This window comes from Aspergillus pseudoviridinutans (assembly GCF_018340605.1).
Source record: "Aspergillus pseudoviridinutans IFM 55266 DNA, scaffold_6, whole genome shotgun sequence".
NCBI lineage: Eukaryota > Fungi > Ascomycota > Eurotiomycetes > Eurotiales > Aspergillaceae > Aspergillus > Aspergillus pseudoviridinutans.
Genome location: NW_025091286.1, coordinates 2,028,923 through 2,043,944, shown reverse-complemented (window position 1 = coordinate 2,043,944; position 15,022 = coordinate 2,028,923). Strand labels below are relative to the sequence as shown.

The following is a 15,022-nucleotide window of genomic DNA, read 5'->3' as shown; positions in this document are numbered from 1 at the left end:
TACAGTCGCTCCATGTCCCAGAGCGACTTGCCATTCTTCCATTATGATTAACTAGTATTTGTGGGCATTTCTTTATGATCTTGCTCCCGCCTGCGAGTAGTATTTGTCTGCTTCTTGCCGTCTCTCAAATGCCTCAGCAACGTTCTTAGGAGATAATCCATCTCCTTCCGAACACTGTCGTATCCCACCTTCACACTCTGCGGTAGGACAGCGATCTCGAGGCTACCCTGGAGACCGTCGTTTGATCTCATGGCCGCAGATCCCGGCGTCTCTGACACCAACCTTCTGCCTTCGACGTCGAACCCTTGTGCTGCCAGGGCCTGTCGGAACGCCAAGCGGACACGCCTCGTAGCCCATGAGCGAACCACGCGCTTGAATGACTGCAGCGGTTGTGGATTCACCCTCCACCACAGTGTACTAGGATCCCGGTTGGCGTACAGGTGCTGGATCTTGGGCCGGATGGGATGTGTCTCAGAGAGGATATATCGACTGGCAACTGGTGGTAAGACTGTCTTAGGGTTATAGCGCATGTAGAACTGACTTGTGCCTTTGACAAGCTTCCTTTGTACAGGCTGTCCAATCATGATGAGAAGGTATAAGTCCGGCTCTGGGCTTTGCCTCGATCATCAGGACAAAGACTGTTGGCACAGCAATATAGCCTGAGGTCCAGTCATATAAGAAAACAAATCCAATGAAGAGAGGTCACTCGTATGAGAAAAAACGCACTATCTTAGCCGTTAACAAATCCAATTTCTCGTCGGAACAATTCGAACCAGCATCAATAGCGTCAGATTCCTGGGAGATATTAATGTCCTTCCATTGGTTCCGTAGCTCTTTTTCTGCCAACAAAAGGCTCGGGAGCCTATGTAAAAGGCGGTGTACAGCAATGATCTCGATTGGCAAGTAGCTTAGGGCGAGCCTTAGGCAGAATTCAGGCCGCCACGCCACCCGGTGACCGCCCACTATATATTTGAACGGCGTCGAATTTGATCCCAGCGCTTCTCTCCGCCAACTCGACACACCCCACTTTCACCTCGCTTGGTCCCTAGGAACTCCTTTTTCTACCAACTTACTTGTCACCGTATCAAGAGGAAAAGTCAACGCGGATAGCGAGTCGTCACCATGCCCAAGAACAAGGGAAAGGTAAGTTGTCGCTATTACTCCTGATTTCCTTCAAAAAGAACCCCGCTTGCGAAAGTTTTTCACTGTCATTTCGCCGTATCAGCCCGTTTGGCTGGGCTGCGCGAAACGCGGTCACTACTGTATACGAAATGACAGAGAAGCCTTTGGATTTGATTTGCCACGAATTTCTTGATATATTTCCAATCAGATGCTAACTTTCGTCTACTACAGGGTGGTAAGAACAGGCGTCGTGGAAAGAACGAGAACGACAACGAGAAGCGTGAGCTCGTCTTCAAGGAAGAAGGCCAGGAGTATGCGCAGGTCGTGAAGATGCTCGGCAACGGCCGGCTGGAGGCCATGTGCTTCGACGGCGAAAAGCGACTGGCGCACATCCGAGGCAAGCTGAGGAAGAAGGTCTGGATCAACCAGGGTGACATCATCCTTCTCTCGCTGCGTGACTACCAGGACGAAAAGGGCGACGTTATCATGAAGTACACCGCCGACGAGGCCAGAAGTCTTAAGGCCTACGGCGAGTTGCCCGAGCACGCCAAGATCAACGAGACCGATACCTACGGCCATGAAGGCTTTGAGGACAACGTCGAGTTCGACGAGGACCGCGAGTCTGAAGATGAGAAGGAGATCGATGTCGACGAGCTCTAAATACCCTTCATCCCTGTGCAGTCAACCCTGCGAGAGCCCACCGGGGCCCCCGTTGCCGCCAACTCTGTTCTCCCGAAGCCCGGGTGGTTCTGTCGAATCTTCTTTCGCTTGCGACCAGTGGTTTTTGCCGCGCTCGGAAGGAAGTTCGACGCCTGGGCTCTTTCTATTCTTGTGTCGCCTGTTTCCCGAAAAGGTGACACCGAGGAGGATCAGAGTTGCGGTGCCTCCCCGCTTCGCGTTCGAGACCGCTTCAAGCGCCACCCGGTGCCGTTCCTATCTGTCAGGGTTGATAGGGGAATTTCTGAGATCGCGCATGCTGCTGAGCTGGTTCGGCTGTGCCGCAACTCAGTCTCCATCGTGAATCGCGATTTCGGATAATTCTGCAGAGAAATAGTTGCCAATGCGTGTAATGAAACTGGCTGCAAGCTGCATGTTTCGTGTTAGCAATTTGTTTGTCTGTTATTCCGTTCATTTTTTCCTGTTGAAAATTGATGATAGACTCATGGAAGGTTTACGAGAATTAAAAATATTTCCAAGACTTCTTCCAGTCTGTACACGTAGCTGATAACCACCCTCAATATTTATAAAACTGTACCCATATGCTTCTGAGTATCTCAACTATTATCGAACAAATTTTTACGGAAGAAGCCAACGATCTTCCGCGCGGCCTCCCTTCCAATAAGAGGATCAAGCTGCTCAACATCCATATTCGCAACCTCGCTGATATTTCCCGTCTCGAGGACAAGTCGTTCGAGCACCTTTGGCGTCACGCCTGGAACAGCACGCAGCATGTCCTGAGGAAGAGCATTAAAGGTACGATGCTCAATACCCGCCGCTGCCATAACATCGCCTGGATGTGATGATGCGACAATATCCATATCGAGGCCAATCTGCACGGCCCGAAGAGGGTCCGGTTCTGGGTTATTCTTCTTCAGCTCAGCGAAGATTTCGGCGGTCTGATACGGTGAGGAAGACCATATGATCTTCAGACGTGGGAAAGCCAGAGTGAGGAGAACGAGGAGATGCTGGGCGGATTTGGGGCTGGATGGGTTCATGAGAGAGGTGCTGACGGATAGGGAAGTGGCTCCTATTCCGGATGACGAGAAGCCATAGTCAGTAAGGAAGGATGTGCCAGGTGTCGACGCGGATGCGAACGCATCGAATGTGAAGGATTTATTTTGGTCGAATTCGATGAGCAGTAGAGGATTCTTGTAATGCTGGAGCATCGTCTCAGCCTGGTTGTAAAGGCGCCCATTTCTCAGGGAAGCGATGAGGTCACGGACTGATTTACGCTCCACACAGATATCGGGGGTCAGGATATAGTCGCCGACTGTTAACTGGCACGGGACGATGACCATGTTGTTTCCGTGCAACAGAGACGGCAGAGCGCTTCTGAATTCTCGAACGTCCACCACTACTCGAGGAGGTGACGCTGTTGCGGCTAATCGACCTCCTCCGGCGATACGAGTGTTCACTGTGCGAAGGAATTGTTCCTGGGGATCTTCTTGACTCTTATCATGGGTGAGGGTGACAGCCATGCTCTGAGTAATGTATCAATTAGTACACGGGATGAATGAGACACGGTGGAAGCCGCTTACCCCTTTCTCTTTTATAAGTTTAGTAAACGAGTCCTTCTCTCGTCGAACTGCACTCAGGTAACGCTGTTCTTCCACGGAGCCCCCATAGTAGATAAAGTATACCCTTACATTCCTTGCAACATGCGAGCTGCGATAAACTTCCACCCGCCGAATGAACGCTGGGTCGGGTTCGTACATAATAATGTATCGCGGCCGCACTTCTTCCAGTATATGCTCGTCCATATCGCCATCGTATGGATGAACTATGACCAGATCGTCCATGTCATACAGCTCGAAGAAGTCTTCCATGTCTTCCAGGTCATCACTGATGATCTCGCCTTTCTGTGTCTCTTCAATATCAGTTGGTTGTAATTCTTCCAGTAAGCTGGAAACTTGACCCGGCAATTCGGTGTCAGTCTGCACGCTAGCATTCGGTACACGCGCTGCAGCCGATGTTACTGCTCCTCCACCGCGGACACGACGTCGCTTGTTCGGAGGAGCTCTGCCCTGCTGACTTGTTGGCTTCGGTGACTCCTGACCCTTTGCAGTCTGGGTGTCGTCGCTTGATTTGGCAGACAGATTCTTGTTAACGTTCGCCAACGAAGTCTTCCAATCAAGATATTCGCGTAGTCTCCTCCGCAACATTACTTCCGCAGAAAATTTCTTTCCACTCGTAGTATCAAGGTCTTCCTGATCATCTGGCTTATCTTTACCGATTGTGGCATGCATTGTTCCGAGATACTCCCTGATCTGCCGGTAAGTTCGTTGGTCGGTACACATGATGAGGACAGTACTATTCGATTCCTCCGTGCTGACAGGATTTAAATAAGCATCATGTTCAATCTCCTCTAGCACCTCTGCGAGAACGGCCCATTTGGGCTGTTCCTCCAGAACCGGTCGAAGGGTAGATTCATCACGGGTGATCTTTCCTTCGTACACTCTTGACTTAGCGGTCTGGAAGAGTACGTGAGCAGCATCAAGAAAGAGCCAAGGTGAATAATTATGTCTTGTCGAACCAGGCGGTGGAGAATGCGCGGTTACAATAGTATCCAGATATTTCACGAAGGAGACCGCATCATAGGTAAGTAACGCGCTGTACTAAGAGTGAGTTCCTATGCGGACACGAGATTGTGCATGTTTGGGGCAATCAGACGTACTGAAGGATCGCGCGAAGATCGGACAAGTCGCTGACGATCTGTCTGGTCCTAAAACTCACTCGATGCCACATGGGATCGAGCTGACGCCTTATCGCGACATCGAAGTTCCTATGCAACGCGCTGTCCAGGGTCCAGTCCACCATGTCAAGTCCAGTATTTGCTTTCTTCAACTCTGCAATACTGATTTCCACACACTCTAGGACCGCATTCTGAATTTCGCGCATTTTATCGGTCATCGGCACCTCAAGCTCAATCACCTCGGCCTTCCTGTGTCCCTCTAAGGACTCGGCAACAGTGACGTGAAATCGTGGCCATAATGATGTTTTGCGCAAAAACAGGTTGCGCATAGAATTCGCCAGAGGAGCGAACCCCGTTGTAAACGGCTCTGGCGAGTCGGAGAAAGCCTTGAGAAAGCCAGACTTGTTGATTTGCCGATAGATCCGAATTATGAAGGCTTCAGTAGAAGTTGCTACTATCCTAGGATCCTTTCAGCGGACGCTCTTTGATGATCTCTTGGCACTAGGTATACCTGTCTGCGTGGAGTACAACCATGCCTGTGACCTTTTCCGGGTCGAGAAGTTCTATTGGCATGTCTCAGAAATAACATCCTGGTATTCAGAAATGACAGCCTTACTTGACAGGAGATCAACCACAAGTATCCTGGATGTTACACTCAGGATACCGCCTTGGGCGTAGATCTTCTCTCTGAAAGATTATCAGTACTAGATGACCTATTCCACTCATACAGCACGTACCTCATGGGAACCGTCGCCCTTTCGGTGTTGATGACTTTGAGGCCCCTGGCCAGCGGGGTCTTGCTAATGGCATAGTGTTCCGCGAGAGCTACAAGATTTAGTCTCACAACTTTTCAAAGTCCCATAAGGTACCGTTATCAGCATACTCCGTACCTTCGCCGATCCATTCGTTTTCCTGATCATCAGCACCCACAACCAGTACTAAGTTATTCCCGGCGGCATCGTAGAAGTGGAGTAAGTTCGTCACCAAGCGCAGGAGGCCTAAACCTCGGGCAAGGATGACAAGCTCATCTTCGCCGCGTAGTTCGTTGAAGATGTCCTGCTGATATTGCTATATGCGATGCCGTCAGCATATGGATTACGGTCCAGGAGATGATCTTTGAGCTCTACTAAAGCACTTACCAAGGGCAAGGACAGCTTCACCGGGACATTGGCGCGTTCAGGTGGCATGACGAGCCTCTTGACGCGGAAAAACGTCCTCCTTGCGACAAATTGAGCATTAATGAAGACGCGATGTCACCTGACTATGATGTAATCGGCCGAATTGACTCAAATAAATTGAACTACCTTTCTCGGCCTAGCGCATGAAATGGTCTCATAGATCAGGAAGCTTACCTCCGCATTATTAGCAACGCTGGCTGTAGCCCCCATATGTCTGATCAGATGGGCACCTTCAGCCGGTGATTCAAAAGCATAAAGATTTTTGCCAAATGTGCACGTTGCGTTGTCTGCATAGCGTCACACAGTAATACTCCATGCTTGCGGCCTTATAGCGAGGATTGCACGTGGAGCACCGGCGTTAGGTACTCTTGCTAGAATTGGCCTAATGCTGATTCTGAGAACCTACTTAGCAAGCTCCATGGCTGCGCTTAAGGATGGTCATATAGAATGGATTCAATTGATTGTTGTCCATTCAGTTCGGAATACAACTTTCATGCCGTGGCAATCTACTGTTTCGTTCAACGAGCGGACCCTGAGACCTCAAAGCTGTGAAGATTGAATTAAGGCCACTTTTATCTCAGTCTCTGGGGGCCTATCAAGGTGCTGCACTGGCCGTCAAAGATTCTGTCATTTGTGCGGGGCGGGGGTATCCAGTCCTCCCATTCTACAAGAAGTCCTTGTGTAATCAGCAGTTCGTGAGTTGTACATGCCCAAGCGCGGTGCCCCTGATTCCTCGAAGTCTTTGGCTCAGGCAGCTATTGCTCGGGATCCGAAATAGATTTCAAAGTTCACTAAATTTGGGAACACGATTCGCATATTGCTTGGTACTATACTGAACAATCATCGCTCTGGTACAGTTGGGTAGTGTGGCATTGCAGTCGTTGCACTCGTCAACACAAGATGGAAAACAAGTAAGGGAATGGAAGGAGCTGAAAATCGCAGCAACTTTGTCTGAGAAGACGGCATGAGTTTGAAATGATCAACCACGGCGGATTAGATCATTCTACTGGTTCAGTTCCTTCTTGCGCTGTTCAATCTCCTCCCTCGAGGCTTTGGGTGGCATACCTATATCGCTATCAGTAGGCGGCATAATGTTGTCTTTGTGAAGGTATTCTCACTATCAGGGATCTGGGGTCCCTTAGAGATATGATCAAAGGCAGTAGCTTTCTTTTGCTCACGCTCTGGGCCCTTCGAGGAGTTGTCTTCGGGGTTATGGCTTCCCTGCGCCGTGGGGAAGTTGGAAGTATCTGACGGAATGACAGGCATGATGGATCCGGTAAACGGATTTTGCTTATCTTCTTAGATTAGCTGATAGATAGTAGCTTTAAGATGTCTTTGCAAACTCAGTGAGGTAGTTGATAGAATTCAGGAAATCAAAAAGGCAGTAAGCAAACAGCCCTAATTTATACTTGATGTAATTTGTGGTAGGCGGGATGACGTCGTCGTAGCTATATTTCATGCATTTATGTTGTGCAGCAGTCCACAAAGACCAGGATTAATTCCTTGCATGAATTTGTTGACGGACAGTCATTTCTGATAACTATCCTATTACTTCATCGAATTCAGTAGGTTCTCTAGTTACTAGAAGTCTGACATTCAGTGGAGCATCCTATGTATACAACCACGCCTTTGTACTGTTAGTCAACCAGAGAGGTATAGGTAGCAGGTGGAACAAATGTATATTAGGCGGGCATTCCTTCCCTTCAACAAATGTGTGGCTAACCAGGATGAAATTATTCAGAGAAAAAAGATAGTTATTAAACTAAGTAATTAACATCAATTCCCGTCTATATGTTAATAAATATGTGCTGTTGACGCCAGAGTATATATCTATAAGGCATCAATAGTTACTAGGTGCTGGTACTGTTGTACTACGTAGATACAGCCTGCTACCTTAGGACGGAGATAGCGATGGAAGTTCCCCACCTCTGCTTGGTTTAGTGGCCCCCCCAGTAGGTAACCACCAAATTCCAAAGTGACCGAAGTGACCAAACCCAACAGGCTCATCTTCTCTCTCCTGTCTCCTACACAATTACTACGTTGCCTTTTTGCTTCATAGACTCCTTCACTTCTTTTAGAGAAGAAGCTACTTTTTCTTCCCTCTTTACTCTCCTTATTCAATTCAGACTCTATCATTTCCCAGCCTCTCTTATAACCCCGTGGTTGCCGCAGTGTATCAACATCCGTGCCTAACACACGAGCGCTTTTCGAATCTCATTGAAGCAGCCAATCATCTATCCTCATGCGATGAATCCGCAACACATGATATAAGGAAAAGCTATTGGTGCCACCCATTCTTCGTGCAATTTATCCCTCTGTCGTTGTGCCTCGGCGCTCTGAGTGATCCGTCATGCCGTCCATTCTTAGCGACGCCGACAAAGAAACCGTGAAGAGGAATGTCTCGAAACCATCGAACAAGATCCTTGCTGTAGCCGTTGCGCGGCTCTACGTCGCATACCCCGATCCCCAACGATGGACATACACAGGTCTGCAGGGCGCTGCGGTACTTGCCAACGACCTGGTCGGGCGGACTTTCTGGCTGAAGCTGGTGGATGTATCTGTGAGTAGTTACTTCTCTCAACAAGGCTGGAATTCAGAAAAAAGATTGCTGACGACTCCCCGCCACTTCGGAAGCCTGCTGGAAGAGGCGTCATCTGGGACCAGGAAATCTACGATAATTTCGCATACAATCAGGACCGCACGTTCTTCCACACATTCGAGCTCGAAGACTGCGCGGCCGGTTTCTCTTTTGCTGATGAGAAAGAGGCAAAGACCTTCATCAAGAAGATGCATGAGCGGGAGAAACATGCAAGCAAGGAAACCCGTCAAACGCCGTTCGCATCAACTCGAGGGGAGGGTCCGGCCCCTATGGTCAATGGCAAACACGGCGTGGGACGCTCGCTGTTCGGCAGTCTATTAGGCCATCGGTCACACTCTGGGTCGAGTGCACCACCTCCTGCACCCGCACCTGCAGCACCTTCCGCGCCTCCAACTCAATTAGCTCCCCCGAGCGGTCCCTCACGCAAGGAGTTGCCCTTCGATACTAGTGATCCATCATGGAAGGGGCTCCTAGATGAACTTCTGCAGATGGGAATTACGGAAGACCAGATCGCGGAAAATTCGGACTTTATTAAGGCCTATATAGAACAAAGGCAAGGCAATGAAGCCGAACCCACATCCTCTCCTTCGGAAGATCAGAGGCGAGGTAAGGCTCCGCCTCCTCCTCCCCCACCCGCGCTTCCCGCCTTGAAGGCCGCCCCTATCAGTCCACAAAACACTGGCAACAGCGCGGGCAGTCGACGGGGCGCGCCGCCACCTCCTCCCCCATCGCGCAAAGCTCGTCCTGAAGCGGAAGAGGAACCGGCGCCTGCGCCAGCTCGTGAACCATCACCTCCGCGGCCCAGGTTCCGTGCGCCGCCTCCAATCGCAGATGCAGGCAAGCTCGCTCACACCGTTGGCCCTCCGGTTCCTGGCCGACAGAGAGCCATGTCCGGTACCAACCCTGGCCCGCCTCCTCCTCCGCGACCTCCGAAGACCCCTATGGAGGATGGTGGTGGCCCCCGTTTCGGCGTTCCTCCCCCATTCCACGGGGAGCGGAAGGTATCCGCCCCGCCAGCACCGCCCAGCCGTAGTTCGGCACCTCCAGGGCCGCCTCCCCCTCCTCCGCGAAGCCCTGCCACACCACCGCAGCTTCCTCCCAAAGTTCCTCATGCGCCGACCTCTGCGGCAGGTCCTCCGCCTCCTCCACCGGCCCGCAATCATGTCCCACCTCCCCCGCCTCCGCCAGTTCCTGCTGCTTCGCGGCCAACTCCTCCTCCAGCCACTAGTGCCGTGCCCCCTCCGCCTCCACCGCCTTCAGCGAGTGTCCCACCACCACCTCCCCCTCCTCCTCCAGCAAGCACAGGACCACCCGCGCCTCCGCCTCCTCCTCCGCCGTCAAGCGCAGGCCCTCCACCACCCCCACCGCCTCCGCCGGCTCCTGGCGGCTCTGCGCCTCCTCCACCTCCGCCTCCTCCTGGTGCCGGTGTACCTCCCCCACCTCCCCCTGCGGGTGGCGCGGCTCCACCTCTGCCTAAGCCAGCGGGCGGCAGGGATGACCTCCTGGCTGCTATCCGAGCTTCTGGAGGAAAAGGAGGCGGCGGATTACGGAAAGTCCAAGATTCAGAGAAGAGAGATCGAAGCGCCGCCCTTGTTCCCGGATCTGCTGCCGAGTCCACCGCGCCAACTCCAAGTAGCGGAGGTGCCGCTCAAGGAGGTTTGGCCGGCGCTTTGCAAGACGCCCTTGCAAAGAGGAAGCAAAAAGTTAGCGGTAGCGGTAAGTATCTCCCACATCAATTGTTCGTCAAGCGAAACAAGCTAATAATTCGTACAGATGATGAGAAGGATGATGACGACGATTGGTGATCCCATTAACATGCTTGTAGCTTCTCTGTTTGTTGCTGAGTCTTCGAGTTCTATTCAATGCATGAATTGGCGGTCACAGGATGGGTTCATCTTCTTGTTGTTGATACCATGCATGTCTGCGGCATTTTTCATTCTTTTACTGTCGCTTCCAACTAGTGACGGAGTCTTGTTCGCGAGGCAGAGTGGCGTTCAACGGTCCCTTGAAGGTTTTATCAAAAGGGACGAGAACGAGGGTTGATTCTAGAGACTAGCGGAAAGAATATCCATGCAAATCGCATCTAAATTCCCTTCAACCCCTTTAGAAGGCTTTTACAATCGGGCTGCTAACATTTCGTCCGTTCCGGGACATTGCTCTGGCTCTGGGTGTTCGGCACAACAAATAGGCTACGTTCAGATCACCAGTAGATAGACCACGTTCCAGGAGGCAATTATCTAACCAATGGAGATAATCGGCGATTGACGGCGGAAAGTATGCGGAACATTGTTGATCCGCTATCTTCTTGTGGAAACACTTCGAGCAAGAAAAATAGACGGATAGTGTCTGATGAACTCATCAATTTTCTGAAGTAAGCGATAAAGAAAGGCGACTTCAATCAGTCTGGTTGACTGCTCGTTAAGGCAGTCAGATATGCTGTCATCGTCGCACCTGAAACCCTCAGCCCCTTCAGCGACGCTCCTCCGATTTTTACGCTCTCAATCCGATTTTCTCAGCGTCAACTCATCAACATGCGCACGTTCTCCCCGAAGTAAGCCATACATATATCGGGCCCTTACCTGCAATGCATCCTCAAGAGATTCGTCGACCTGGAGTCGCGCTGCTTCTTCACCACGTCAAACGGCTTGGCAGACCAGCCTAGTCAGAACCCCTACCCTCACAGCAAGAAGTCACAGCAATTCACGGCCCCGAATCTGGCTCTGTACTGGCCAAGCTGAACGCTCGTCCTCAATTTTTCCCTTCTCAAACGCACCGTACTCGCGATCCGTTTCCACCAAGAGCCGTCCACTCCTACGCAGACTTCTTGATCTGAGGCGTGGCAAGACCTCAGCGGATAAGCACAACCGCGGCGGCGGGCCCGCGCTGATTGACGATGGAACAGAGGGTGGCTTCAATATCGGCCGGGGCCTAGCAGCGAAAGCAACGAACGAGCCACGGCTACGGTGTACGGAGTTTGACAAGAACGGGGACGTCACTCTTGTGAATGGCGAGTTTAAGAAAAGCGAGTTGATCGCAAAGGTGCGTTTCTTATCTGCATAACTCTCTGTGTCGAATATAAAAGTTAATTATCGATTGAAGTATGGGCTTCTTCCTAGAGATCTTCGCAAGATCGACTCCTCGACTTTGCCGCACATCCTTGTCCGACCGAGCGCGATCCTCATCAACCTGCTCCATCTTCGCGTTCTGATCAAGCATGATCGGGTCCTTGTGTTTGATGCGTATGGATCGACTGATTCGTATATGCAGTCTTTATTTGTATATGACTTGGAGGGGAAGCTACGGCAGAAACAGACACAGGGCTTCGGTGCCCTACCATACGAATTCCGCGCCTTGGAAGCGGTGTTGATCAGCGTTACCGCCGGTCTGGAGGAAGAATTCAATGGTGTGAGGGAGCCGGTCGTTCGTGTGCTTCGCGCTTTGGAAGAAGATATCGACCGGGATAAATTGCGTCATCTCCTGATTTACTCCAAGAAACTCGGTACCTTTGAGCAGAAAGCTCGTTTGGTGCGAGATGCCATTGACGACCTCCTTGAAGCGGACGATGACCTGGCTGCAATGTATTTGACCGAGCGTGCAAATGACGTTCAGCGGGAGGAAGATGATCACCAAGAGGTGGAGATGCTTTTGGAATCCTATCACAAAGTCTGCGATGAGATCGTCCAGGCCAGCGGCAACCTGGTGACAAGCATTCGCAATACCGAGGAAGTGTAAGTCTTCTTTTCCGCCCTCTTACTGGTCTAGTCCCGCAGTTGCTGATTCCTGCAGTGTGAAAGCCATCCTTGACGCAAACCGTAACTCTCTCATGTTACTCGACCTCAAATTCAGTATTGGAACCCTGGGCCTCGCGACGGGCACTCTCTTCTCCGCGCTCTACGGCATGAACTTGAAGAACTTCATCGAAGAGTCTGATCTCGGATTTGGTGCTGTCTCTGTGACATGCTTTGTGATCACCGCGATCGTTTGTGTCTACGGACTAGCGAAGCTACGCAAGCTCCAGCGCGTTCGTATGTGGGGAGAAGCCGGTGTAGGCGGCGCACCCCTCACACCTCTCACGGCCAGAAATGGTGTCCTCTCCGGCCATCGGTCAAATTGGCGGGCGGACTCTATTGAACCGGTCTGGGGCAGTCTTCCCGGCGAAGCTCGGACAGAAAGAATCAAACGTCTTCGGGACATCGCGGCTGCAGCCGCTGCCAGGTCTGCAAGTGCCGACGCAACAGCCCAGAAAGCATCTGCCCTGCGAAACTCGGCAAATGTGAATAGCGGAGCGCCAAAGCGCTCCGAGCATTATCCCACGCGCGAGGCTGAGGCCAGTGGCAGTTCCGCTTAGATCGCCAGTTGTGCCACTGCCGTTGATATGCTCCTTTGTTTTGGACGTCATCCGTCCGTTTTCTGCTATTCGAGGAGTATATTCGTCTCCTTTCTCAATTATGACCCGCCATCTTACTCCAAGCGCTTGTGTATAGTTCACCTCCCGGCTCATTTGAAGCTTGTATCTGCGATGTTTTAGAGAGTCCGCTCATGTTCATGATTCATCATTGTGTTAATAGACTAGATAGATAGATGGAGCGCCACCGAAGCACTCATGTATTTATATTTTCCTCAGGCTCTTCCACTTCAATCACACGGTATGCATAAGTTACAATTCATCATTCTTGTTGGTAGCACGCAACCGCAACATAGCCACACCATGCGGCCGGACATGAGCCGTGACCGTGCCACTAGGCTGCACCGACCCAACCTTCGACCCCATCAATATCTTCGAATTCGAAGGCAGAGGCTGCGAATAAACCTTTTGCGCCCCACCCATAGCAGTCAAGTTATACGGGGATGGCCCAGAATACGTCCCATTAATGATGGCCGCCGCATCCTGATTGCTCATGCGGTTCGCCCACAGATCATAAACATCCCAGTGCTGATTGACCTGTTTCGCCGTTCCCTTGGGCCCGTTCTCCCAGAAGATATCGACGAGCGTGGCGTTCATGTCGCGAGCCTTGGACCCCGCGTTCAGCAGCAGCACCAGCTGGTCGCCGCCGCTCAGCGCACCAGAGTACATCTGGATCTCGCCCTTGCCGTTCTCGTCGACGTCGTCGACGAAGTAGCGCCACTGGCGGACGGGGGTGGAGGCCGTGGGGTCCTGCGAGACGGCGAGGACGGCGGGGTTCTGGAGGATGGAGAGGGTCTGGGGGTCGATTTTGGTCATGACGTTTGTCATGAGGAGGGGGGATTTGAGGGCTGCCCAGAGGCTCATGTGGGCGATTGATTCGTCGTCGGTGAGGCCGCCGTTTCCGACCTCTGCGGCGCATCAGCTTGATTCTGTTCTTGGTATGGTGTACTGGGATGTGTAACTTACGGAGCATGTCGAGGTCGTTCCAAGCGCCTGGGATCGCCTTGGACGGGTAGTAGACGGCCTTATTGAGCACATTCATGATGGAGCATTTGTACCCGGGGGTCTTGCAGTCCAGACCCTCCTGTTCGGAACAGGGGCAGTTGACGTCGTCGCGATCCCAGACGTTGTTCAGATCGCCTGTCGTGCGCCAGGAGTTGGCGATGGTTGGGGCGAAGTTCCAGGGTCCGTCGACGCCCCAGTTGCACAGGGAATAAAGAATCGGGCGGCCGGTTGCATTGAGGGCCTTGAACATGGCGTTGTAGCGGTCAAAGGATAGTTTGGGGGTTCCTTCTTCGCCTTCGTTGTAGCAGTTGTCGTATTTGAGGTAGTCGATCTGGAGGGTAGGGTTGCTATTGTCAGTCTTGGACCATGTCAGGGGAAGAATCGAGACATACACCCCAGCTCGCCCAGAGGGCAGCATCCTTTTCCTCGTGACCGAGTGAGCCCTCATACCGAGCGCAGGTCCATTTCCCGGCGCTGGAGTAGATACCGATTTTCAGGCCCAACTCATGGATTTTGTCAGCGAGATGGGCGATTCCATTCGGGAACTTCGCGGAGTCGGCGATGAGGTAGCCAGACGAGTTCCGGCCGGCCGACCAGCAGTCGTCCATGACCACATATTCGTATCCTAGGTCTCTGAAGCCAAGAGAGACAATTCTCTCAGCGGCGTTGAGAATGACTGTTTCATTGAGTTCGCAGGCGAACGAATTCCAGGTGTTCTGTATAGGAACAAAGGTAAGCCATCTATATCTGCATGCCTTATGCAAGCGCAGAGAACCCATTGACTTACCCATCCCATCTGCGGTGTCTGAGCCAAGCCATTGTTCAATGAAGAGGCCTTGAGGCCGAAGAGCGCCGCGGAGAGCAGCAGCGAAGAGAGCGCCATTGCGCAGTGACGAAAGTACTTTCAGGAAGACAATTATTCTCCGTCACACCTTGAAGTAATGGGCAAATGCAGATATGCTTCCATCATTGCCCTTCAATATCAGGGGTTTTATAACCCGGCATATGCATCTCCGGTTCCCCCGCATGGAAGGGGAAAGCATTGGCCAGAAAGGCATTTCTCCGTGTCTGCAGCCTACTTGCGCCATAGACTTTTCTCGAACTGGAGAAGCGGGACAATACCCAGAGATAAACGTGCTTAGGACTGTGCATGGAGCGGCTGGTATCCCTGGCAGACCATGGATATGACATCAAAAGAAGGAGAAACCTCGGAGATATTGTGAATTGTTCTTGGATATTCCCCGCATTTCCCATCGGAATCTCATTCCCGCGGGTCTTGGATTGTAAGGAGATGTCGATCA

The 15,022-nt window shown here is 51.8% G+C and overlaps 7 protein-coding genes across 7 annotated transcripts; 3 read left to right on the top strand and 4 right to left on the bottom strand.

Moving 5' to 3' along the window:
• Nucleotides 1–47: 47 nt before the first annotated feature.
• Nucleotides 48–584, bottom strand: Asppvi_009140 (uncharacterized protein; the record flags this gene model as incomplete). The annotated part of the gene is made up of 1 exon (XM_043304998.1): nucleotides 48–584. One exon carries the CDS (start codon nucleotides 582–584, stop codon nucleotides 48–50), a length of 537 nt encoding a protein of 178 aa, XP_043160933.1.
• A 538-nt stretch (nucleotides 585–1,122) lies between these two features.
• On the top strand, nucleotides 1,123–1,782 carry Asppvi_009139 (translation initiation complex factor eIF1A; the record flags this gene model as incomplete). The annotated part of the gene is made up of 2 exons (XM_043304997.1): nucleotides 1,123–1,143; nucleotides 1,354–1,782. 2 exons carry the CDS (start codon nucleotides 1,123–1,125, stop codon nucleotides 1,780–1,782), a joined length of 450 nt encoding a protein of 149 aa, XP_043160932.1.
• Nucleotides 1,783–1,803: 21 nt separating this feature from the next.
• Nucleotides 1,804–5,721, bottom strand: Asppvi_009138 (ssDNA endodeoxyribonuclease RAD1; the record flags this gene model as incomplete). The annotated part of the gene is made up of 9 exons (XM_043304996.1): nucleotides 1,804–2,055; nucleotides 2,436–3,323; nucleotides 3,381–4,452; nucleotides 4,517–4,993; nucleotides 5,046–5,097; nucleotides 5,151–5,221; nucleotides 5,272–5,359; nucleotides 5,425–5,602; nucleotides 5,674–5,721. 9 exons carry the CDS (start codon nucleotides 5,719–5,721, stop codon nucleotides 1,804–1,806), a joined length of 3,126 nt encoding a protein of 1,041 aa, XP_043160931.1.
• Nucleotides 5,722–6,715: 994 nt separating this feature from the next.
• Nucleotides 6,716–6,978, bottom strand: Asppvi_009137 (uncharacterized protein; the record flags this gene model as incomplete). The annotated part of the gene is made up of 2 exons (XM_043304995.1): nucleotides 6,716–6,777; nucleotides 6,831–6,978. The coding sequence occupies 2 exons, from the start codon at nucleotides 6,976–6,978 to the stop codon at nucleotides 6,716–6,718; spliced, it is 210 nt and encodes a 69-aa protein (XP_043160930.1).
• Nucleotides 6,979–8,062: 1,084 nt separating this feature from the next.
• Nucleotides 8,063–10,116, top strand: Asppvi_009136 (WASP family protein; the record flags this gene model as incomplete). Its single annotated transcript, XM_043304994.1, has 3 exons — nucleotides 8,063–8,272; nucleotides 8,347–10,027; nucleotides 10,085–10,116. 3 exons carry the CDS (start codon nucleotides 8,063–8,065, stop codon nucleotides 10,114–10,116), a joined length of 1,923 nt encoding a protein of 640 aa, XP_043160929.1.
• A 628-nt stretch (nucleotides 10,117–10,744) lies between these two features.
• On the top strand, nucleotides 10,745–12,659 carry Asppvi_009135 (CorA family magnesium transporter; the record flags this gene model as incomplete). Its single annotated transcript, XM_043304993.1, has 3 exons — nucleotides 10,745–11,350; nucleotides 11,411–12,039; nucleotides 12,098–12,659. The coding sequence occupies 3 exons, from the start codon at nucleotides 10,745–10,747 to the stop codon at nucleotides 12,657–12,659; spliced, it is 1,797 nt and encodes a 598-aa protein (XP_043160928.1).
• A 309-nt stretch (nucleotides 12,660–12,968) lies between these two features.
• Asppvi_009134 (glycoside hydrolase family 27 protein) lies at nucleotides 12,969–14,604 on the bottom strand (the record flags this gene model as incomplete). Its single annotated transcript, XM_043304992.1, has 4 exons — nucleotides 12,969–13,624; nucleotides 13,683–14,052; nucleotides 14,114–14,437; nucleotides 14,509–14,604. 4 exons carry the CDS (start codon nucleotides 14,602–14,604, stop codon nucleotides 12,969–12,971), a joined length of 1,446 nt encoding a protein of 481 aa, XP_043160927.1.
• Nucleotides 14,605–15,022: the final 418 nt, after the last annotated feature.